The sequence below is a fragment of the Rhipicephalus microplus genome, chromosome 2 (genome assembly GCF_043290135.1).
Source record: "Rhipicephalus microplus isolate Deutch F79 chromosome 2, USDA_Rmic, whole genome shotgun sequence".
Classification (NCBI taxonomy): domain Eukaryota; kingdom Metazoa; phylum Arthropoda; class Arachnida; order Ixodida; family Ixodidae; genus Rhipicephalus; species Rhipicephalus microplus.
The window spans coordinates 112,351,518-112,377,395 of NC_134701.1; the positions used below are offsets into that span (position 1 = coordinate 112,351,518).

General features: G+C 46.8%; 1 protein-coding gene across 1 annotated transcript in view; it reads right to left on the bottom strand.

Moving 5' to 3' along the window:
- LOC142796342 (putative sodium-dependent excitatory amino acid transporter glt-3) overlaps positions 1 to 25,878 on the bottom strand; it is a 231,717-nt gene that overhangs the window by 11,581 nt on the left and 194,258 nt on the right. Inside the window, exon 10 of the mRNA XM_075886703.1 lies at positions 18,508 to 18,642. Coding sequence (XP_075742818.1) covers positions 18,508 to 18,642 — 135 coding nt within the window. The remainder of the gene's footprint in view (positions 1 to 18,507; positions 18,643 to 25,878) is intronic.

Consider the following 25,878-nt stretch of genomic DNA (forward strand, 5'->3'; position numbering starts at 1 on the left):
CTCGTAGCAATCTGCCACGACACCCGCATCACAGAAATTGAACATATACTCGTAGAACTTGCCCCTAAAAGAAAAAAATATCCGAGCATATTTATTCTGAATTTGTACAGCAATCCCACACGCATACGACAACCCTTCCTTCTTCTCTTTAAGAAGGCCGCAGATATAGCGGGACCCAATCCACTCGTCATAGGTGGAGACTTTAACGCTCCACACAGTGCTTGGGAATACGGATACGCAAGAGCCAAAGGAAAAACGCTATGGCAGGATATTCAAGAAACAGGCTTAACTCTCATCACTGACCCCGACTCCCCTACGCGTATGGGAACTGGGCCTGCAAGAGACACCACTCCAGACTTAACGTTAGTTCGTAACGTGGGGGCCGCTAAATGAAAAAACACATTCGATGATCTGGGGAGTGATCATCGAATATTAGAAATCAGGATAGAAATCATGGCTGCCGCAAAAATTCAGAGACAGGTTAGATGGACTGACTGGGATAAGTTTCGGAAAGTCAGAAACACGAAAAAACAAGACCCTATCAGCAATATAGACAATTGGATCAAAGATGTCAATAACGACGTCAGCGAGGCAACGCGAAGTATCACTTCAAGTCCACCCCTAGAGCAGATTGATAGCCGTCTCGCACACATGTGGGAGGCCAAGCAATCACTGCAGAATAGATGGCGGGGACAGAGGCACAACAGGCCCTTGCGCAAGCGCATAGCCAAGCTGAACAAACAGATCGAAGAACATTGTAAGCAGCTAAGCAAACAGCAATGGGACCAAATTTGTAATAGTCTGGATTGCCAAATGAATGCTGGTCAGACATAGCGCATGCTCAAACACCTGCTAGACCCAGATAACACCAAATCCGCACACAAGCAAACCTTGCGTAAACTGGTGCACCAGTATAAAGGCAGTGAGGAGGACTTATCGCTGAGGCTAGCAACACGTATATTCTCGCCATGCCTGTCATAGAGCACGTTCATATTCTGGAGGCCCGAACGAGCTCTTAGATGAGGAGTTTACTGTGGCTGAAATCAGGGCCGCGCTACAGAAGCTAAACACCAAATCTGCACCGGGACCAGACAGGATCACTAACAGAACACTACGGAACCTTGACGACCAAGCCATAGAGAACATCACGCAATATATTAACGAGTGCTGGACCGAGGGCACTATACCAAAACAGTGGAAAAAAGCTAAAGTAATCCTCATACTCAAGCCCGGGAAACCCCCCGATCTATCGAATTTACGCCCCATATCACTAACGTCTTGTGTTGGGAAGCTGACGGAACACGCTTTTCTAGACAGAATCAACACTTATCTTGAGAAGAACGAAATCTACACAGATTCCATGTTGGCGTTCCGCACACGGCCCTCCACGCAAGACGCCATGCTGCAAATTAAGCAGCAGATTCTAGCCAACAAAACAAGAGCTACCCGGGCGATCTTAGGGTTAGACCTTAAAAAAGCCTTCGACAAAACACCGCATACGGCTATCTTACATAAGATCTGCCAATTAAACTTAGGATCAAGAGCGTATAACTATATCAAAGACTTCCTAACAGACAGAACGGCGTCTATCGTAATGGGAGAACTGAGATCTGATGAAAGGCTTATGGGCAGTGCTGGTACCCCGCAGGGTTCGGTCATATCGTCAATGCTGTTTAATCTCATAATGATAGGACTCCCGGTGCTGCTGAACTCAATATACGGAATACATCATTCTATATATGCAGATGATATCACCATCTGGGCGTGTGAAGGTAGTGACGGAGAGATAGAGCAGAGACTACAGGAGGCCGTCACCACTATTGAGGAGTATCTTGATGGTACTGGCCTCGAGTGCTCGCCAGATAAATCCGAACTCCTCCTCTATCGCCCCACGCTTAAAGGCAGACCACCCAAGGGATACAACCGGGACCGTGCTTACGAAGAGATCCAAATTCACACCAAAAACGGCAGTACTATTCCTATAAGGCAACAAATCAGAGTCCTTGGACTCATCATCGAGTCTAAGGGTACAAACGGTGAAACCGTCAAGAGGTTAGTTACCAAAGTCACCAACGCAATACGGCTAATCAAGAGAGTCACCAACAAACACCAAGGCATGAAAGAGGCTAACGTCATCAGGCTTATTTATTCATTCGCCATAAGTCACATTATATACGTAGCGGCATATCTAAACTGGTATACAGCCGAAAAACTCAAAATCGACGCACTCATACGAAAGGCGTACAAACAAGCTTTGGGCCTTCCAGATAGCACCAGCAACGAAAAACTGTTTCAACTGGACTTACATAACACTTTAGAGGAGCCGATAGAAGCGCAACAGATTGCCCAGTTGGAGAGACTAGCCAGCACGCGCACAGGACGGAGTATCCTTCACAAGTTGGGGATAAATTACCATAGGCAACAAGGAAGTAAAGTGTCGGTTTTAAAGGTGATCAGGGAAAAGATCCAGGTCCCCAATCTGCCCAAAAACATGCACCCCGAATTTAATCAGGGCAGAAGAGAAAGCCGCGCTAGAACTCTGCTTAAGGCCTACGGCAGAGACAAGGAAGCGTTGTTCGTAGACGCAGTGGAGTACTTTAGTCACAAATCCTACGTTGCGGCAGTAATAAACACCGACCGCAAATGCGTAAACGCGTGCTCCATACGCTCGGATAATTCAGAAATCGCGGAAGAGGTGGCTATTGCACAGGCCATAATTTTCCCAAAGTGTAGGTATGTCATCAGCGACTCGCAGTCGGCAATCCGTAACTATGCACGAGGAAGAATATCTCCCGAGGCAGCCAACATACTCCTCCGCAAGGCAAATCTCATATCATCCGAGGAATTCGAAGAAAGGTATATTATATGGTTCCCAGCCCACACCCCGTGTGCGTCGCTCATTCCCAACCTCAACGAGGAGGCTCACCGCGTAGCGCGAGGTCTCACTTACCGCACTCGCAATGGAGCTTCACATGAGGTACTGGGAGGAGATTAGTGGTGGGAGAGGGACAGAATGTTTAGGTTCTGCGACATTATCTAATTCTACCAAAAGTCGAGGCGCAGATTTCCACCACCTAGCTCCACATTAGACAGATCTCAGGAGGTTGACTGGAGGCGACTTCAAACTAGAACATTTATCAACCCGAAGCACCTAAATCGCATCTACCCCGAACTATACCAAGATGACTGGTGTAAACTATGTAGCATGAGAAGCTCCTCCCTAGAGCATCTGTTATGGGTATGCACACAGATACAGGACGCCAATGCAGTCTCCCCAGAACAGCTGGGGGCGTAGTGGAGAGGCGCGCTGATCAGCACAGATCGGACAGATCAAATATGGGCCATTCAGCGAGCACGGGAGGCGGCTGAGAGACAGGGTCTCTCCACCGCCCCTGGTGCGGCTTAGGCCCACGCCTCAATCCACTGGTTAAATAAAGTTTGCTCACTCACTCAATTAAAAATTGTGCGCGTTTTTTTACATTTTTTTCCGTGAAATGCTACGAGATGCGGGGCTAATGCGCCAGCACGTCGCATGCGTTCGGGTCCCCGTGGTCAGCGCATTGAGCAGACGACCGCCGTAGAACGCTCCTACGCGTTCGCGCACTTATTGTGCTTATCTACTCTACCGCGTCTAAGCCAGCATTTCCAAACAATCCCACAGAAAGAGGCAGAAAACCACAAAATAACGCTGGTCAACAAAGCAACGCCGCTCCCGTACACGGGGGCTGGGCTTGTTCGGGCACGTCATGTGCACGTCACTTCTTGGTCGGATGCCAGAGAGGGTGGGGAAGAGAGTTGGCTCACGAAGGCAACGCGGAGGAGCTGCAATGGTTTCGAGCTCGCCTCCTATCACCTTCGTTTCGCACCGCTTCAAAAAACCTGTTTTCTCCGCTCCTAACGAACCGATTCAATAAATTTTTGTGGCAAAACGTTCCTCATCGGGCATCCAACAACTTCCACTGTCTAACTAAAATTCGGTATGGGGCCTGATGAGTGGCCCTTTAAGCAGCACATACGTGACGCGGGCGCTATGCCCTGCTGTTGTGCCTATGACAGCAACAACCACAGTGAAAATGGTTACGCACTTTTTATAATACCGCAAGGTAAACGGCATGTCTTGTGCAAGCAGAAGTGGCTGCAGAACATCGGCCAAAAAAAAACTTGGTTCTGACAATCAACAGTGTACCTTGTGAGGTAGGGCGCCTTTCTTTTTTCTTGTATCAAAGCAGCACTGATTGCTGAATTTGAAATATTGTTTCTGCCTGCTCATAAACATACGCGTTTCTGGGGAGCGAACCTCCTTACGCCATGGCCCGTAAGTCCCGTGTCGTCATAGTCGTCGTAGAAGCCAGTTGCATTGCATTGCATGTCAATAAAAACGCAGTCGCAGCATATCCACGGAGTGAATGGTGATGAGTGGGATGAAGCGTTTATCAGTCCGCCCATGCTTCCGTGCGTCGTCCTTGCATGCATCTATCCGTTGACCTATGCGTCCGTCCGTCCGTGCGTCCGTTCATCCGCACGCCTCGCCCCATTCGTAGTCATTCACCTCGTGAATATGCTGCAAATTTGTTCTGGGCTTTCCGTGCGTGGCTTTAAAGTGGAGTTGTCATCAATACGTTGAGATGTTTTGTTAGAAACAAATAAAAAGAAAGTTGAATCGTTTAACTTTTTTATACAAATTTAAGTCAGGGAATGGTGCCCTAAATGTACCATATTGCGTTCAGCCATCCACTGCTAGAAATACCCGCTGTAAACATGATCGATTCTTGGCGCCCATATTTGCATGAACTAATGCTTACAAATACAGTTATTTTCCCAAAAGAGTTGAAGAATCCAATTCACTGCGTCATAAATTTTTTTTCGGCTGACATTTTTGTTATATCACTTGAACATTATCGACATGGTGGTCAGAAATGTTCAATGTGTTATAAATTTTTGTTGCTGTTTCACAGACATGTGACTTCTGTTAGCCTGTGGATACATGTTTTTTTTATGAATCACTTGGTGTTTTTATGCTCCTCCCACCTGGACCAAAATGATTGTCTGCATTACGTCAAAATAAATAAATAAAGTAAATAAAATATTCAGCTCATATTTCATCACCTCTCATGGACCTCGGTGAATGTCAAGTGTAGATTAGAATATATATATAAAACTGCTTTTGATGTGATCAATTACGTCGGATGACACAGCTTCTCGATCGCGCTTTTTGTGGCTGTTAGGATTCGTTTATGTGAAAGTTTCTTGGAGAAAACAAATGAATGGATGGAAAGAGATAACACTAATTAGCACTCGTTTCCATGAGGGTATTTCTTTTATTTGTTATTTTGGAGGGGAGAATAACCCTCAAAAATTATGATAGTGGTGTGGTCCATCGAAAGAAGAAAAGAAATACAGAGGCGCAATGCAAAAAAAGAACTATACCACGGTTATAGCGAGTGAGCAATTTTCTAGGAGGCCATGGTCGCAATCGTTTTGGTCAAGAATGCATTAGCATGTCTTCCATTCCCCAATAAGAAACTACATTATTTTATACCAGTGTGACATAGGTGCTTCTCGCCAGGATCAGTCACCCCGGATAGCATTTTTCGGTCGCTACTAATTCGCTGATTATGATAACATTCCTGGTGCAGGGTTTCTCTTCTAACAAGTAACCTGATCGATAGTTTCTATTACAAATACGTCAAAACACACTTATAAATAATCATTTTCTTATGTTTCTGTTATTGAAGTAGATGAGTCACTGTTGGGGACCCTTAATCGTATTAACATTGCTCAAAAGCCTTCTTCAGTTTGGAGACTACTGCGCAAAGCTACTTAAACGACTAGAAGATAAACACCTAGCTAAATGATCCACCATTCAGGAAGTCGTTGCAATAAGTCACGCTGTAAGTACCTGTGTTGTGTACTGGTGCACAAGCACGACAAAAATCTGAACACGGACGGCCATGCCACAAGCGGAACTACATCAGATGCAAATTTCCAGCATGTTATCGTGCTGCAGATAGGCACCCTCACTGAAGCACTCCCATAGAAACTTTTATTTATTTAGCATGCCCCACCTATACAACCTTTGGAAGAAACTAACCTTTTCATAAACGGTTGCCCCAGTGTTCTTATTGTGTTATCACAAATTAAAAAAATGCAGCACTACAGTGGCGCGCAAGTTCCCGCAAATAACCCACCTCTATTGAATTCATTGGCGCACCAGTGGGAGCGTCAGCAAAAATTGGTGCCGCACGCCGCGTGTAAGGCAAGCGGGCGAGAAGAACTGAGGAGTAAATTCGCGCATAGAGGAGAGTTTGGTTCTTTTCCCAAGGTCAAGGGGCTTAATAAGGAGGTAAAACCCCTAGATCTTGGGAACGTAATGCCACTTTCCTCCAAGCACGCGTTTGATCCTCGATTCTCCTCGCCTGTTTTGGTACGGTAAACACCACATATCAATCAATCAATTCTCCTCACCCGCTTGCTAACGTGTGGCGTGCGGCGCCATTTTTCATCCACGATTCCGCGGGTGCGCCACTGAACTCCATAAAAGCGGGTAATTTGAGGCAGCTTTCGCGCAACAGTAGTGCTGAAATTTCAAATGCGAAGAATTTTCTAGCAAACTTCGGCGGCTTGGAGCGTATCTATCTATCTATCTATCTATCTATCTATCTATCTATCTATCTATCTATCTATCTATCTATCTATCTATCTATCTATCTATCTATCTATTTATTTATTTATTTATCTATCTATCTATCTATCTATCTATCTATCTATCTATCTATCTATCTATATATATATATATATATATATATATATATATAAATATATCTTTCCATCTATCTATCTATCTATTTATCTATCTATCTATCTATCTAGCCACCTACGACTTTAAGCTCTCCTGGCCGTTTCGATAATGGTATCGATACCAAACTTAGTATGGCATAACATGATTGTATGATGAACATATTCGACTTGCCGTAACATGAAAATCATGACATTTGTGTCATGAATGTTCTGACTTACATTTCATGGTCCAGCAGCACTTGCCGTGGTTTCGTTTACATGGCATGTTGCAAAACTGGTATAATATGGCATGATTGCATGAGGAACTCAAGTGACAGACCCTAACATCAAAATCGTGACATGCATGTCTTGTAACAACATGACTACAATGATGTACTCATGGCCGTTTCGGTAGTGACACATATACACAATTTGGTATTACGGTAAGTGAATGGATGACGAAGGTTTCATACTGTCAAACATGATAAACGTGAGATGTGTGTTATGTAAAAACATGACTACATGCCACACTGATGATGCGCTCGCAGCCATTTCGCTGGCATCACATATGCCAAATTCGGTATTACATGACACCGATCGATGACGAAGATATGTGACCGGTTCAAACATGATAATCTTGACATGCGTGTCATGTGAGAATGAGTATACAGGCCACAGTCAATGCGCCAATACATTTCGACATGACGCGGTGCGCGTGCTCGCCGTCGTTCTATTTGTCGCATCACGCCGGTGTTGCTACGCCAGGACTGGTCCTGTCATATGCGCGCAGGTGCGTGCCGCGCCGCGCTGCTTTGACACCTGCGCGTTTCAGCGAGTCGCGCGTCCCTCCGTCACGAAAGAGGGAGAAGCAGTGTTGTCTGGGTAACGCATCAGCGCAAAATGCAGAATGTCGCATTTCGCGCCTGTTGCCGTCGGGCAGCGCCGACGGATGCTGGTTGTGCCTGGCGTCAGACTGAAGAGTGCTCGCGTTTTGCTAACGTGGCGTCGCCGTGCCCAGCGTGCGCACACGTCAACTCTACATTGGAGCATATTGGGCTCTTTATGATGCGCTCGCGGCCGTTGTGCTAGTTCGACATGTGCCAGAATTGGTGTTACGTGACATCAATGGATGACAATATATATGACTGCTGCAGACATGATTATCTTGACACACGTACCATGCAAGAACATGACAACATGACACGCTCATAGCGGACTTGCGGCTATGTCGCCAGCTCCACATATACTAAATTTAGTATCACGTTACGTGAATAGATAACGAAGGTAAACGACACATCCAAACATGATAATCTTGACACAGAAGTTATGCATGGCATCATTTACCTCCACTTATAACGTTGTGCTGAGTTTAATGTGACATATGAACATTTTTTATTCGTGCTTCAAATAACATTGATTGCCACTGTACGTGGGATCTGCCAATTTATTTTTCCAAATAGTGATAACGAAGTTAGGGACACCAAAGCAACCGCCTATAAGAAATTTGCTTCTTCCGAAAGTTGTACAATTAGGGCATGCAAATGAAATAAAAGTTTTTATGGGATGTCCTACGATGCATATATTTTTCTCCGCGGATATGCTGTGACAACGTTTTTATTGACATCCAACGCAAATGCAACTTGCTACTACGACAACTACGACGACTACGACGACACGGGATATACAACCCACGGCGTCAGGAGCCTCGCCCCTAAAGAAACACGTACGTCGATAAGCAGACAGAAACAATATTTCAAATGAATCATTCGGTGATGCTTTAATACGAGCAATAAAAAACACGCCTTACCTCGCAAAGTACACCGTGCTTTGTCGGAACGAAGTTTTTTCGGGGGATGTTGTGAAGCCACTGCTGCTTGCTATATTCATCGCGTTTACAATGAAGTATTATAAAAAGTGCGTAACCATTTTTATTGTGGTTAGTTCTGTGAAAGGTGCAACAGCACGGCATAGCACCCCCACAAGGCACAAAAAACAAACCACGTGCTACGCTTGTTACGCGAAGCGTCACCAAAGAAATGGCGCCTGCGAAAAAGAGAAACACAAGCAAAGCGCAAGATCCACGCTCCTCCAAGGACAATTGCGAAGGACAGCAATCATGCCACAGAAAACGTGTCGAAGACCTGGAGGATGCGAAGGAAAGTGAGGAGGGAGAGATTAGGTAGAGCGCGTGGTGGTGGATAATATGGATGGCGGTAGTTTCCCAAGATCAAGGGCCTTTATATGGAGGTAAGATGAGGCGGCCTTTTGCGAACGTTTTGGTAACTATAGGTAGACACGTAACAATGAATGGTGGGGTCGCGCGCAGCCGTAGAGAGAACCCGCATGAGCAGTTCGCGCTCGACAGAAGAGGCTGTGGTTTTAATAGAGAATAATACTGTTTTAGTTTGTGCGTTAACTTCCTTTTTTTCAGCATTGTTCAGTGCGGTAGCAATGAGTCCTGCGGTAAACATATGTGGAAACAGGGCAAATACCACGACTACATATTTAATAATATTCACGCCATTTTTAAAATATTTCCTTGATGGTATCATCCTGAGTGAACGAGAAATGTGATACCTACTAGACTGTATTAACCATATGCTGCTGTCTAGTGACGGTTAACATAGTAGGCCTACGCAGCATTGGGAAGCGATATCGATGAGTGCAATGCACAGATGTTGCAACACTAATGATGGGACAGCTGGCTTGGAATGACCCAGAAACTACGCAATGGCGGAGAAGTCTAGCCACCATATCTAATTGGTGTTCCAGGATGTTGTGTTTGACTACAATATACATTATCTGTTTCCGGGGGTGTGTAGTTTGGCAAATAAATGCAATTTATGAGATGCCTGTAACATTGACTTACCATAATAACGTCCTGCGTGAGGGTCAATATTTGGCTAATTTGTTTCAATTTTGCTCTTTTTTGGGGTCAGCGGTGCCAGCGAAAACGTCTCAGCTGCACCACTGGTTTCTGGTGCTCGCACTCTCTCAATATTTTTTTTCCCGTACCTAGCTATCTTGTAGAGTCGCTGTTCCTGGCGTTCGAGTACGTGGCGTAAAAACATTGTGGTCATTTCACCTTCCCTGCTTCTCTTTCAATCTTGCGTTTGACGCCACTGATGCACAAATTAAAGCTTCGGACAGATGGCTGGTACTAGGGAAACATTGTTGCTTACCGGCAGAGCTTCAGCTACACCTATTGCTGAATGCAACATCCAACGTCAAGTTCATGCAAAAAGTACTGCGCACACTGCATTGGGAATGCTCTGCACTCAACATGAAAAAGCAGATATCCGACAAACTAATCCGTATATTTATAGCATTTAGTACGGTTGATGATCAAAGAAGTAGAGAGTTTGAGATAGGGGTCCCAAGAAGCTCAAAGACCCAAGAAACTTGCGACTTGCCAGGGTGCATAAGCAGAACCCAAGCCAATCTTGGGCTCTTGCGTTCATGTTGACCCAAGACCCAGAAATTGAAAATTGACCTGGGCCCTGAAGTTGTTTCGGGTCACCAGCTACACGAAGCAGACGCAGCGCGAACCACGGTGCCGTATGGCCCACATTTCGAATAATTTTTTGTTTTATGGAAGCAAGTGGCACCCCGTGCATTTGACCCAACGCAGCCAGCGTTTTACACAATTCTCGAACTCCGCTGGTCCCCCAAACGCAAGAACAACCTACGCAACGCAGCCTGGGAACCCAGTGTCTCGGGCCCCAGTCTTAGTCATCTCCCGAGAAAACATTGTGAAGGTGAAGACTGCAATTATACTTCTACGCCGGCTATCGCAATTATGGGTACCCTAATCTGCCTTAATTTCTTTTATGTCATCAAAAGGCTGATATTTTTGGTACTCTCTGCAAACGTTGCACAAGATGTGCGAAGAGTGCCACTTGGGCACAGCGCAAGAAAATTTGCGCCAGAGACAATATGAATTGCAAAATCTACGCGTTATATTCAAACTGTGAGTCATGGTTTTAAAGTATTAGCATACGAGTGCTGATCCTACCTACATTTAGCCACTTTCATGAGTACCTGTTCCTTTCACAAAGGCGTAACTGCATTTAAATACTTTTATTGCTTTTTGCATTTAAGGTCCCTTCTTTATGACTAGTTTTCACGACGTTTTGCCTGCACGTTCTCATTTTAACCTGGAAACCTTGTGTTTCTGCGGTGCACCTAATACCGTCCAGTAAATTCCACTTTAATTTGAATTGAAGGATTGATTAGATCTCATAAATTCAAAAAAAAACAAGCCGTCTTGCTCCCTGTACCCTGAGAATATCACTTGCTTAAGTGAAACTTGCTTTTGAAATGTCCGAAGAGAAAGGTTACAGTGGAGCTGGTGGCGTTAGCGCCCTTCGTGCCCGTTCTTTCTTAATAAATGCAAAGCATTTCTTAGCGAACTTCAACAATTTTGCGCGTATATCTCTATCTATCTATCTATCTATCTATCTATCTATCTATCTATCTATCTATCTATCTATCTATCTATCTATCTATCTATCTATCTATCTATCTATCTATCTATCTATCTATCTATCTATCTATCTATCTATCTATCTATCTATCTATCTATCTAGCCACCTACGACTTTGAGCTCTCCACGTTGTTTCAATAATGGTATCGATGCCAAACTTTGTATGACATAACATCACTATATGAAGAACACATTTGACTAGCTATAACATGAAAATCATGACATGGATGTCAGGAATGTCACAATTTACAATTAATTGTCCTGCAGCTCTTGCGCTGGTTTCGTTCACATAGCATGTTGAAAAAGTAGTAAGGTAGAGCATGATTGCATGGCGAACACAAGCAACACCCCCTAACATAAAAATCATAACATGCGTCTCATGTAACACCATGACTGCATGCCAAGCTCGTGATGGCTCGCGGGCGTTTCGCTAGCTTTACTTAGACCAAATTTGGTATTAAAGAACGTGAATGAATGACGCTGGTATGATACTGGTGCAAACATGATAAACATAAAATTCGTGTCATGTAACAACATGGCTATATTCTATGCTCATGTTACACTCACGGCCGTTTCGGTAACTTTACTTATACCAAATTTGGAATTACGGAACGTGAATGGATGACAAAGGTATGATACTGGTCCAACCAAGATAAACATGAGATGCGTGTCATGTAACAACATAACTACATGCAATGATCATGATACGCTCACGGCCGTTTCAGTAGCTTCACATTACCAAACTCGGTACTACGGGACGCGAATGAACGACATAGGCAAATGACACATACAATATGATAATCACGACGAGCGTGTCATGTAATAACATGACAACATGCCACACTCATTATGCGCTCGCGGCAATTGAGCGAATTTGACATATGCCAAATTCGGTATTTCGCCATGTCAATGCACGACGAAGGTATGTGACTAATGCAAAAGTGACAATCATGAAGTGCGTGTCATATGAGAAGATAACTTCATGCCACAGTCAAGGCGCCTGTACATATCGACGTGTCACGGTGCACGAGCTCACGAGTGTTCATTTCTTCGGGGGACGCCGGCATTGCCACGCCATGCACCGGCTCTTCCTAGGTGCGCGCCGCGCTGCGTTGCTCTCACGCATGAGCGTTTCAGCGCGTCCGGTGTTCATCTGTCATGAAAAGAGCGAGACGCAGTGTTGTTTTGGTAACGCATCAGCGCGAAATGGAGCATGTCACATATCAGGCCTGTTGCCATCGGGCCGCGCCGACGGACGCTGGTTGTGCCGGTCGCGCCTGGCATCAGACTATAGAGTGCTTGCGTTTTGATAACGTAGCGTCACTGTGTCCAGCATTCGCGCGCGTAAACGCTACATTTCGGTATATTGGGCCCTTCATAAAGCACTCGCGGCCGTTTTGCTAGCTCCACATGTACCAAATTTGGTGTTACGTGACGTCAATGGATGGCAAAAGTATATGAATAGTGCAAACATGATAATCGTGACACGCGTGGCATGTATGAACATGACAACATACCACGTTTATAGCGTGCTCACGGTCGTATCGCTAACTTCACATATTCTAAATTTGATATCACTGACGTGAATAGATGACGAAGGTAAATGACACATCAAAACATAATAATCATGACACGGAAGTAATATACGACATCATTTCCCTCCACCTCGTAACGCTGTGCCGATTTTAAAGTGGCATATCAACCTTTCTCATTCGTGCTTCGCATCTCATTGATTACCAGTGTATGTAGGATCTGTCATTTTTTTATTTTTATTGCTCTGTTTCTTTATAATCCTCAGGCCTTCTGCCTTTTTTATTCTCTCTTACAGATGAGGCGGCGGTTGAACAAGCTCTACAGGAGGCTCTGGACGTTACAGAGTCTTTCCTGGAAGGTACGGGACTGGCGCTTTCGCCGGAAAAGTCGGAACTCCTGCTGTACAGACAGGCTAGACAAGGCGTTAGGGGACTCACCCCTCTCGATCAGGTGCCCATTAGCGTTTGCACCAAGGATGGTCGCACAATTCCTAGAGTCAATTCTATGAAAATTTTGGGGCTTTTATTAGACTCTAAGGGATGAAACGCAAAGACTATAGCCCATCTCACCACAAAAACAGAGAACATTCGGAGATTAATTATGCGGGTGTCCAACAAGAAGGGCGGCATAGGCGAGGATATCCTCCTTAGGGCCCACCACGCTTTCCTCATGAGCCATATCATATACAAAGTGGCGGCTCTCAATTGGACCAAAACGGAAAGGGATAAATTGGACACGCTCATGCGCAAAAGTGTCAAAAAGGTGCTCGGCGTCCCAATCGCGACTAGCACAGAAAAACTCATGAAGTTGGGAGTGCACAACACCACTTCGGAATTAATTGAAGCGCAAAGGTCAGCACAAATAATTCGGTTATCGAGTTTCAAAACAGGAAGAAAACTGCTCGATGCGGCAGGCCTCCGTCCTATCTTCAATCAGGGAGAAACTACGCAGCTTGATTATCAAACAAGGAATTCCTTTATTGTTGACCCTCTTCCACGAAACATCCATCCCCAACACAATAAAGGTCGTAGGTTGGCGAGGGCTAGGGCTTTCATAAAGAACCACTCCGGAACAGAGACATTTGTGGACGCGGCGCGCCACGCCGGCGGCAGCAGGTTTTCCGTGGCAGTAGTCAATGACAGGGGAGAACTTGTCTCGGCAGCTTCAGTGAAGACCTCCTTGGTCGATGTAGCAGAACAGGCTGCTGTAGCGCTGGCATTACTGGACACGAAACGCACCACGGTGTACACCGATTCCCGAGCGGCCGTTAGGGCGTTCGCATCGGGATTGATAGCCACAGAGGCAGCCAGAATTCTCCACAGCAAACCCTCCTCAGACGTTATTCATCACATAGTCTGGTTTCCCGCTCACATGGGATCAGACGTACAGCCGGGTCACCTGAACCCAAATGAGATAGCCCACGACTGTGCGCGAGGTTTCACAAGCCGCGACGGGGTGGTTTGTCGGGTGGGTTCCGGAGAGCTCGTCCACAGTGATCCTCTCGTTACTTTTCACGAGATAACATCTCATTACAGAGGAGGGCAACAGACTTTTCCCTTTCCCCATCATAAGCTCCACAGATCACAAGCAAGCACGCTCCGCATGCTCCCGACGGGGTCTTACCCCTCTAGGGGCTTTCTGAGCATGCTTCATCCGGATATTGATCCACTTTGCCCAGATTGTGGTGAATTTTGCTCTTTGAGTCACATGATCTGGCAGTGCCCTGCGTTACAGGATTTTAAAACAGAAGAAGACTGGACGACGGCAATCACAGACCCCAGACAAGACGTCCAGCTTCAGGCTGTCCAGAGGGCCCGCGAGCGAGCGGAGAGGCATGGCCTCTCTGTTCCGACATGGGTCTAGCCAACGGCTGGGTGGGGACCTACATAGTTGGCCCGCTGCCTTGCCTCTCAGGACCAAATAAAGTTGTTTGTCCTGTCCTGTCTTACAGATGTCTCTCTATCAATGTCCACATTTCTGGTTTCCCCCTTAATCCTTCTCTTCGTTTCTTTCATTTTCACTTTTCCTTTGATTCTCCATTTCTATCCATCTTATATGATCTTGCCTCTGGTTCTCTCCGGCTGTATCTTTCTTTTTCTTCTATTCCTATGTTTTGCTTTCTAATCCCTTGTTGTACTCCTTCTCCTCCCTTTCTTTCTTATCTCCCCGCTTTCCTTTTTCACTCCCAGGCTATTTTTGCTCTGCTAGCAGCTCGTGCTTGGATGCTTCTAATGAAGGTTCAAATATTACTTTGAGAAGAAATTTTCTCGTATATTTTTCTCTTTTTTTCCAGCCATATATCACCTTTATTTTTGCTGTCTCTGTACTTATCATGTCGCATATCAGGTTATCATGGAACACTTCAGTTGCACGTCGTCATTTTTTATTTTTAACTGGTGTCGCAATCGAATGACTTACCATCACTGTTGCCTCGAATAAGCTGTTAGTGTGGTTGTTTTACACCGGCCACCCATACTTTGAAAAATGGACTGTGCTTGGAACGTCCAATATCGGCCTGTTCGGAAGAACAGCGCTGCGTTTCACTATTTCTGCTCTGATGCAACAGCTGACCTGTGCCTTTTTCTGTTTTGACAGTAAATGTTTTTTTCGCTTTTTGTTAGCATTGGTAGGGGAACCTACAATGAGTGGCAATGACGGCTTGGTTCATGCAAAAGCTGGCACCATAAAGTGCACGAAGAACTGGGGGAACAAAACTAGGTCCTTGATAGTGCGCGAGTCAAATGCTTATTTCTATACGGCACCATTCAATAACTTTTCTTCTTACACCGTCGATTTGTCCGTGATCAGTTACTTCTGGCATTCAAAGCCATATCAGCAGCATCAGAATTTTGATAATGAGGGGACTTGTCATTTCATATTCCCACATTTTAAAAAATGGTTTCATCATTGCATTCCATTGTTTCACGCATGGCGGTCGCTTTTGCTTGTATTATAAGAATTGCCACATATCTAAACACGTGAATGAAGGTCCCTGTCCCGTCACAAAGGAAAGAAAATATGAAGCAAAAACGTTGCGCATTGCCATACAAAAATTAAAGAACAGATGTATACAGACACACAGGCATACATACACACAAGCAGAGAGACTGGGAGATAGGAAGGCAGACAACAGAAATACCAAGAATGTTATTGAGGTCATAAAGAACACTGCCTCAAGAAGGTAGAGCACGGGGCTGCTCCCATGTGGGAACGGGTAGGCCGAGCCTCATCACCACCTCGTGGGTCCACTGGACAGCCGAGAGTTGACGTGCAAGTTCTGAGCTCCTGAGCGCAGAGCTCCATTCCCCTTTGGTCATGTGCTCAGCATTGCGTAATGAAGGGTACGGCCAGAGCATGTGGTCTAACGTAGGTACGGCACCACAATCTGGGCATGTTGGAATAATGCCTTCAATTAACTGGCTGTGGGAACGAAGACTGGGGTGCGATCTGGTTTGAAGCATGCGGAGGGTAGATGCCTTGTCCCTACAAAGTTTCATATCAGAAGGGGGAAGACCCTTTTGTGCAGCTGATAATGTTTGGTCACTTTGTTGAAAGTCAGGACACCATCCCTAAATTTTATTAGGTTGGAGTCTGAAGGCCCCGCAGGCTGTCCAGAACGGTGAGGAAGCTCTCGTGCTCGTGTGTGGGTGATCGCGTTTAGTTTTGACATGGAGGTGAATTGCGATTTTAGATGAGTCGAAAACAGAATTGTGACGTGTTCATAAATATCCCTATGACCTAAGTGCGAACTACTTCAGCCGGTTCCGATGCAGATGCAAAGGCTCGCACAGCCACTCGTAAGACTGTATAGATTTGTTGTCGGGAGTCGTCAAGGAGAGCGAGAGCTAGAGTTACCTGGTCAGCTTTAGCGGGAGTGGTGCTGCTGATAGACACGATGTAAATAACGCAACCTGCGTGGTCAACTGCCACGATCGAGCAGTTGGCTGTTAGACCATAATGCTACTGCCTACGAAGCATGCAGACTCTGGGTTTGTATGAACACTCTTTAGCAATGTGTAACCCCTGGCTTTCCATTTGTTCGCATTGTACTGCTGGTGCACGTTGCGGGGGAACGAAGTTACCATAATGCTCATTCTTTGCTTCTTAGGGAGAGACTGAAAACGTTCCTCTTCTGCCGCATTATACCCTAGGATTGTCAAGATGGTCCTGCCCGTAGCTGAGGAGGAGAGCCTGGCCATCTGATTCGTATGCTGATCCTCGATGATCTCTCCCAACGTGTTGTGCACACCCAACAGCATGAGGTGCTTCATACTAGTACTCGAAAGGACCCCAGCACTTTTTTGATGCTTTTTTTGCGAATCTGGAGATTCTTCTTAACCCTCTTCAGTGCATGGCAACAACGTAAATAATTCGGTTTATTAAGGAAGCGTTGAATAGCATTAACAAACTGTCCGCTCTAGTGCCACCTCTAGAGTTCGAGACCCTAAGGATAAGCCGAATGATGCTTGACGGTTCACCCGTTAGCTTGTTTATGGTGTGCCTATTTGTGCCATTTGCCTCGATAAACATTTCAAGTACTTTGATTACCTCTACCCTTGGCACGTTATGACCAGAGCCAGTGCGAAGCACTATATTTATATCTGAAAGAGAGACGCCGCCTTGAGGCTTCACAACCCTTCTATTGGGTCTGTAGAAGTTTAGATTTAGTTGGAGAGAGTCGGAGTCCAGTATCACCAAGAGAAGATTCAGTGTATTCTACAGCCTGTTGGAGTGTTTCTTCTACTATACCCTCACTGCCACCCGTGCACCAGAACAGTGATGTCATTGGCGTCAAGGGTATGACATATCCTTTGTATTTGCCAGAGTTTCGTGGAAAGCTCACAAGGAGAAGTATTGAACAGAAGGGGTGAGACCACTGAACTTTGTGGCACACCTTTGGAGAGCCAAGAATGAAGGATTCAGATTTCAGATCTTCTATCCTAATCATGACCTTTCTCCTTTTGAGGAAAGAGATGATGATTGCATGTAGTGTAGGCCTAAAGCCAAAACTAGAGTTGGATTTGACAATATAAGCTTGAGAGAGATTGTCAAAAGCTTTCTCTAGGTCTAGTCCCAAGATTTCTCTGACATCTCTCGTTTGAACGTTGGTAATTTGGTGTTTTATGAACTTCATGGCACTGTAGGCCGATAATGACGGTCCGAAGCCGATCACGTTGTACGGAAATAAACCGTCGTCTTCAAGATAGAAAGAGAAAAAGAAAAATAGTGGGTAAAGCACGCATGCATTTTGATTCACTTGTTCCTAATGTCCAATTGAAAATAAGCTAGCTATATTTATTTATTTATTTTTGCAGACCACTGTCTGACAGCACAGCTAATGTCCCCCTTGTTCAATGGTTAACTTTTCTTTTTCAACTTTAACGCGTAAAATTTAACGTGCTGTTCCTTGGCGGCGGATATGTTCAGTTCACTTCAGTACACCATATCTAGCAGTCTGGCAGAGAAATCTCACCTGTTAGAAAGATGCATACGTATACTTTGCGGCTGGTTCCTTAATGCAGTGGTTCCAGTTAATCCTTTTATCTATGTATATGCATGACGGCTATAGGATGCATGTCGGAGGTTCTGATACTGTACAAAGGGTTTGAGCACAGTTTCATCCAAAATTTCGACAGTGGGCCCCTCGGCTGACAAAGGCTGGTCCCACGGCCAAAACACCTGATTGAAACAAAAGGTTACAAGCTACTCACATCATCCAGTTTGTATAGGAGAGCAGTCCGATGTCTTGCGACTGGATGTTGAAGGACATGCTGATGTAGTGAACAGCCGCATCGATCGCCACACCTGATGGAGCCGTGGTTAGGCTGGCCAGTCCACATGTTAGCCTGCACACAAAAAGGCATTCTGTGTTGAAATGCGCCGACTTCAGAAACGCATTAAGGAAAAGCATGAAGCCATGAAGACAATGAAAAACACCACTCATGCAGCCAGAGAAGACAGAGCTGTTTTTTTTTGGTGACAAAACCGATAAGCAATGTTGTTGCTTCGGCGAAATCTAAAGAGGCGCGCGCGTTGTTTAAAGCCAAATTTGCTGTAGGTAGGCCATTGTGCCCATGTTGAGAAGTTGGTCACAGTGGCTCCTCTTGGCAAACATGACGTATTGTTTTTTCTTTCTTTGATCGAACGGTGCCCTTTCCAATTAAACTTCTAAGGTATAGGAGCAAAACTTTATCACTGTCAAAGATGTCTTGAATGGGTGGTCAGCAAAGGTGCCAAGAAAAACTGTGATGCTGCAGTGAGACGAAATGTTTACATCATCTTCGAGCACGTTAGGAGAGGTTTTTCTTTAAAGACATCGCTTTAACAGCAAACCTGTTTAGGCTATGAATAAAATAAAGCTCACAGATCAAATTCCTCGCCAAGCAAGGACGTCATCTGGCATCGCAGTGTCTTCGAGGTTATAGCGCGCTGTCGGCCACCTTGGCCAAGCTGCACCCACCTGCTTTTGAACAGCGTCAAACCATTCTATCGTCCTATACCATCAGTTACAATGTAGATAGCAGGTGCGTCGAAATTGCTTCGTCATGGGTAGGCTTAAACAACTTTCCGAAAAGCCGCGTAAACAAGAACGAAAAATTTTCAGAACCCACGTACAGTGGGAATCAATTATATGCGAAGGACGAATGAGATAGGTTGATATGTCACTTTAAAATCAGCACAACATTACGAGGTGTAGGTAAACGATGCCGTACACGACTTTCGTGTCATGATTATCATGTTTGGATGCGTCGTTTACCTTCGTTATCTGTTCACGTCACGTGACACCAAATATAGTATCTGTGTAGCTAGCGAAACGACCGCGAGCACGCTATGAGCGTGGTATGTCGTCATGTTCTTACATGACACGCGTTTCAGGATTACCATGTTTGACCACTCATTTATTTTTCTCATCTATTGACGTCACGTAACATCACATTTGGTATATGGGGAGTAAGTAAAATGGCCGCGAGCACATCATGAAGGGCCTGATACACTCCTATATAGCGTTGAAGCACGCTAACGCTGGTCACAGCGACGCTACGTTAGCAAAGTGCGAGCACTCTAGAGTCTGACGCTAGGCACGACCTGTGTGACCAGCGTCCGTCGGCGCGGCCCTACGGCAACTCGAGCGAATCGCCACGTGCTGCTTTTTGCGTGGATGCATTACCCAGACAAAACGGCATCTACCTCGCATCGTGATGGAGGGAAGCCGGAAGCGCTCAATTGCGCTTACGTCAAAGCAACGCAGCACGACGCTCGCCTGCGAGTATATGGCAGGACCGGCGCCTGATATGGCAATGCCGGCGTGATGCGACGAAATGAATGCGGGTGAGCACGCGCCCTGCATCACGTCAAACTTTATTCGTGCCTTGACTGTGGCATGTTGTCATGTTGTCACATGACACGCATTTCATGATTATCGAGTTTGCACCAGTGACATACCTTCGTCAACCATTGACGTGACGTAGTTCAAATTCGGCACGCATATGTGAAGCTAGTGAAATGGCTGCAAGCGCATCATGAGTGTAGCATGTAGCCATGGTGTTACATGACGCGCGTGTCGTGATTTTAATGTTCTTGATGTGTCATTTACCTATGTCGTCCGTTCGTCTCACGTAATAACGAATTTGGGACATGTGAAGCTATCGAAATGGCCACGAGCGCATCATGAACGTAGCATGTAATCATGTTGTGATATGACATGCATCTCATGATTATCATGTTTGCATCGGTCACATACCTTCGTCATCGATTCACGTACCGTAATACCAAGTTTTGTATATGTGACGCTCGAGAAACGCCCACGAGCGCATCGTGAGCGTGGCGTGTAGTCTTGTAGTTACAAGACACTCATGTCATAATTTTCATGCTAGGGTCTGTCGCTTGTGTTCGTCATTCAATTATGTCATACCATACTAGTTTCGCAACATGCGATGTGAAAGAAATTACCTCAAGAGCTGCAGGAACATGATATGTAAATAATGACATTGATGTAATGTGATGATTTTCATGTTATGACTAGTCAAATATGTTCTTCATACAGTCATGTTAAGCCATATCAAGTTTGGTATTGATACCGTTATTGAAACAGTCAGGAGAGCTAAAAGTCGTAGGCGGCTAGATAGATAGACAGATAGATAGATAGACAGATAGATAGATAGATAGATAGATACGTTCAATGTCGCCGAAGTTCGCTAAGAAATGCTTCGCATTTAAAACGGGCCGCAAAGCTGGATAATGCTTGGGAACATTGAACCTAGTATACTGCTGCCATTTGTTACTGGTGAGCGGGAGATACAAGATATCTGACTAAGCAAAGAGAATACAAGCAAAGTCGCCACAAATCGACGTTATGTTTGCATGTGGTCATGAATTGACAGCGTAGAAGTCGCCAGGGCACCACCCCAAAGGGAACTGGTCATAGCGACACCTTTTCCCTTAAGTATTTGGGGCCACCTAACGCATTATGAAAACTCAAGTGATGCCTTGCCAGGGATACCTAGCTCTTTTTTGGGCTTCACCTTGTGATGCTTAGGCTGTTTGTGATAGTATGGATGGCCCATTGGCGGGCGTAATAACATCAGCAGTGGCTGGCGATGTAATTTTGAGAGGACGGTGGGTCATGGAATGGATTGAATGTGACACCAGCACAGAGTGGGGCAGTTCATTGATTGATATGTGGGGTTTAACGTCCCAAAACCATCATATGATTATGAGAGACGCCGTAGTGGAGGCCAGCGGAAATTTCGACCACCTGGGGTCCTTTAACGTGCACCCAAATCTGAGCACAAGGGCCTACAACATTTGCGCCTCCATCGGAAATGCAGCCGCCGCCGCAGCCGGGATTCGAACCCGCGACCTGCGGGTCAGCAGCCGAGTACCTTACCCACTAGACCACCGCGGCGAGGTACAGAGTGGGGCAGTGACGTCTCGCTTAGGCTGTGGCGGGTAAGTGATCTTGAGGGCTGTTATTTGTTGACAACCATCTCAACTAATGAAAGATGAATGTTACTTACCTATCTATTATTTTCATCATTGTATAGAGAAGTTATCTTTCTTCTTCACTTCGTCTGAGGTGACCACTTCAAGCTCAACGCGACTCCCACTTCTTATATATGCATTTAGTCAGCGTTAGCTATGTTGATGGCAGTTATTTGAACTTATATAGTGACGACGGTTGCCGATTGGTCAGAAAAAGAGCAGTGGTAGCAGTACCTACCTAAGACATGCACAAGTAGGCATAGACACCAAAACTACGTGAAGCCACAGCAAGAGCACGTGCAGCCGCTATCGGCGCTCTCAATCTAACACATTTGGCAGCTGTGACCCCTTCACGTAAAAAAAATAAGAAACTCGCCTGTGTATAGGTCTGACATGAGCAAGAGCGTCTGTGCTATTGAAGCTTACAAGTGAGCAAGCACACAAGAATTAGATCATTCAAACACAACGCAAGCCTGATGCACTCCACTGCGAATACACGTCATCTAAGCCCTCCCCCGGGGCGTAGTCGAAGTTCAACCTCATTTATTTATTTCATAATATACAAAGAGTACGGCTCAATTATTCATTGTAACAGACTGAAAACTATGTACTAAAACATGCTGTGTCAATAAAAAAACTCCCAAGCATTTCCCCAAGGGTGAACATGGTTAAGTGCGAATGCACGGGGTGATGCTATGAGGGATATTTATTAATTCGCACTATTATATTTATTATTCACACTATGGTGCCTTTATGGTGTAATGGTTCCTGGAAATCGCAATTTGATCACACGGGGGAGTTTACGTTAACTCACTGGCAAATGCCAACGGATTTTAACTTTACTCCCCCTCATAGCTTCACCCCGTGCATTCGCATCTAACCATGTTCACCCTCGGGGAAATGCTTGGGAGTTGTATTACTGATGTTGATGTATAAAGTGTAATTAATGAATTTAAGTGTTGTTTGTCATGAAGCATTTGTACGCAGATACATTATATATGAAGTATTATTTATTTACACTTCACGATTTTCGTACGATGCAATAAATGCACACATCGCGAGCGCGTCACACACACACACAAACTACAATACAGATTAATACCTATTCGTGTTATCGTTGTAGCTCACGGTTAGTACCAGCGCTTTGTGATCCGAGAATTGTACGGTGAGCGGATCCGGCAAGACGGAGCGGACCGTACAGTTCCTACTGAACGCCAAGTCTATGAAGCCACCGTTGATCGTGGTCGGAAACTCGAGAGACATACACGTCATCGAGTAATTGTTCAGCATGTGGTCCACCAACCAGCCATTGTCCTTTCTAACGTCCACGTTAAAGTCACCCCAAAGGAACCGAGGGACGCGTGCGCACAGACTCACTTTCCATCGCCGCATCCATGTGCTCCAAGACGTCATCTCTCGAGAGGTTCGGGGCCAGGTAGACGGTCACAACCAGGACGGCATCGCTGGAATAGGCACTGGTGTAGACGCAGGCGCACGGCGAGTCGTCTCGGAGCGGCGAAGTACACACGGCATGCGAGAGGACGTTGGCGTAGACGTGTCCAACCAAGCACACGCCGCAGTACTCGCCCCAGCTTCCACTCCGGGCAAATGAGCATGGGTCGTCAGTGGGACACGTTCGTGGCGATGCATCAGGAGCGAGGTCGGCAAGCTGTAAGACCAGGAATTGGGCCCGGTCCTGCTGTTGCCTGAGCTCTTCACTGAAGGGCCGGTAGCGCTTTAGGAAGACGTCCACTCCACCAGCCCTTCTCTCGGCGAGGGCCCGGGTCACGCGATCGTAGCCACTCAGGGAGACATCGGCAGCGCAGTCACCAGAGGAGCGGTTCCAGGTCTCCATGAGGCAGAGGAGATCAACACTGGAGAGTACGGGGTCTTTGGCAACGTCCAGTGCATGCGCTGAGAGAGAGCGGACGTTTAGGAGCGGGAGCCTGAACTCCCTACAGCCACCCTCGCACACCCTGCGGAAATGCTGGTCCCTCAGAGCGGAGAGGTAGCGCTGCGTGACGGTGACGAGACGGTGATTCTCGAGCCTTCGAAACTCATCGAGCATGGGTTTGTCGGGGTTTGTCGGTGTCTTGCTTGTGGTAGAAGGTGTGGTCTCCCTCAGCGTTAGTGAAGTATAGTCCGTTGAGGTTGGTACACCGAGAGAGCGCAACGTAGACGAGCTTCTGCGGGTGCGTCTTGGAGTAGTCGTACACGACCGAGGCGTAGGTTCCCCCCTGAGATTTGTGCACGGTGATGGCGCTGGCCTGGACAAGGGGGAACTGCGTCCGTTTACAAGCTATGCCGGCCTTTAGATCTACCGTGACGGTGGCCGACTGCATCTCGATGGGTATCTAGTTCTCGCTGGTCACGTCATAGCCGTTGGAACGGGCCTCGTGAACGGCCCGAGCGGCGCGCGCACGCGTGAGCTTTCCGGTACCGGAAACATCAAACTCGAGCCACAGTCGCCTCACGCGCGTCTCTTCATCCCCGTCTCCTTCTCCTTCTTCATCTACTCCATCTCCATCATCGGGCAACGGGCCGGCGAGCTTACACAGGCGCAAGACTCCAACCGCACCGTTGACCAGACCATCCACGAGATCGATGTTATGAGTCATCATGTAGGGCTTGCCAACCACGGCCATGACTTCCCCGGGCAGATTTGCAAACTCGCTGGGAACCATGCGGGCAACCCTCCGCTTGGCATTTTCGAGCAGATGCGGTGTCTTGCAGCCGAGGTACCGATCACGCGCGCGAAGCACCACGAAGTCGTCCTGCGAATGGGCCACGGTCTCGTTGAAACGCGTGATATCGCGTTCGAGTAGAAGATGCGCACGGCCGAGGGCGCGCGCTCGGCGGCTTCTTCAACCGTGACGAACCTGGATTCGAGAAGCTTTACTTCTTCGGGCTCGAGCGCGCGGCCGTCCCCGATCTTGGTGAGGACCGCGGAGAAGGTGACGTCGGACTGGCGCACGACTCTCACGAGCGGGAAGTATTCGAGATGATGCCGGGTGACAGCGCTGAATCCGAGGAGACCATCAGCACTGCGGGGCCACTTGAAGATCTCGCTGGCACGCACGGGTGGCAACTGCCGCAGGTCCCCGCAGAGGATGACGTCCAGTCCACCGAAGGGTTCGGTGAGTCGCTGCTGTTACGCTTCATTTTACGCGAACCCCTTTGGGGCCCAAATGCAAGACCACGGACAGCGTGCGAACGCTTCCGGGCCTGTAAACGTATCGGGGGTAGAGGCGCAGAAGTGTATGCCCAGACGCCGAGGAACCTGAGACGCTGCTGCCGCGAAGGTCGTCATGTGCTGTGCGTGAGAACGCGGTGAGCTCGTGGCTCATTCGCACCTGGCTCTTGAGTGTGGGAATGCCGGTGGTGTGATCCGTGGCGCGATCAGTCGCGTGATCGGTGGCGTGACCAGTGGCGTGGTAGGTGGTGCGAACACAAGGTGTTCTATATTTGGTCATGTCTGGAGGCGCCTGACGTCACACAAGCGTCTGGAACCCTTTAAAAACGCGCAGGGAGAGACTGGGTGGAGCAGTCTGGATTGAGACTCTGCTGGAACTCTGCTCCTCGGCTTCTTACCTTTGTTTGTAAACTTGAATGTCCACTTTGGTCTAACTAAGTAGTATTAAACTCTTTTGATTTGCTGTTCTGCACCGTCTCGCCGGTACTTCCCTTCTCGTCGGTCCCGATGCAAGTTACGAGCACAACCTGCTGACGGCGGCGGTCAAGAGACACCCGTAACACTGCGTGATTTGGCGCAGACGGCAATGAACCAGTTTGAGTTGGTCGGCAGACATCATACTGACTTCGTCTATGATGTCGCACTTGACTCTGCGGAAGGCACACCGGAAGGTGTTCAGGTCACTAGGTCAGAGTCCACCGTCCCCCATGACTCCAAGACGGGCGTCCTGTTGGTTTCCACGGGCAGCCCGCAAGAGTTGAAGGCACTGTGGACGGTGGTTCCACCCACAGCAACGGTGGCCTTTCCCGTACTGGCGCAGATCACGTATGCGTTGTAGACGGAAGGGACGGATGAGGAGGAGCCGTCTTCCCCGCCAACGGCACCGCAGCAGTCCGCACACGTCCAT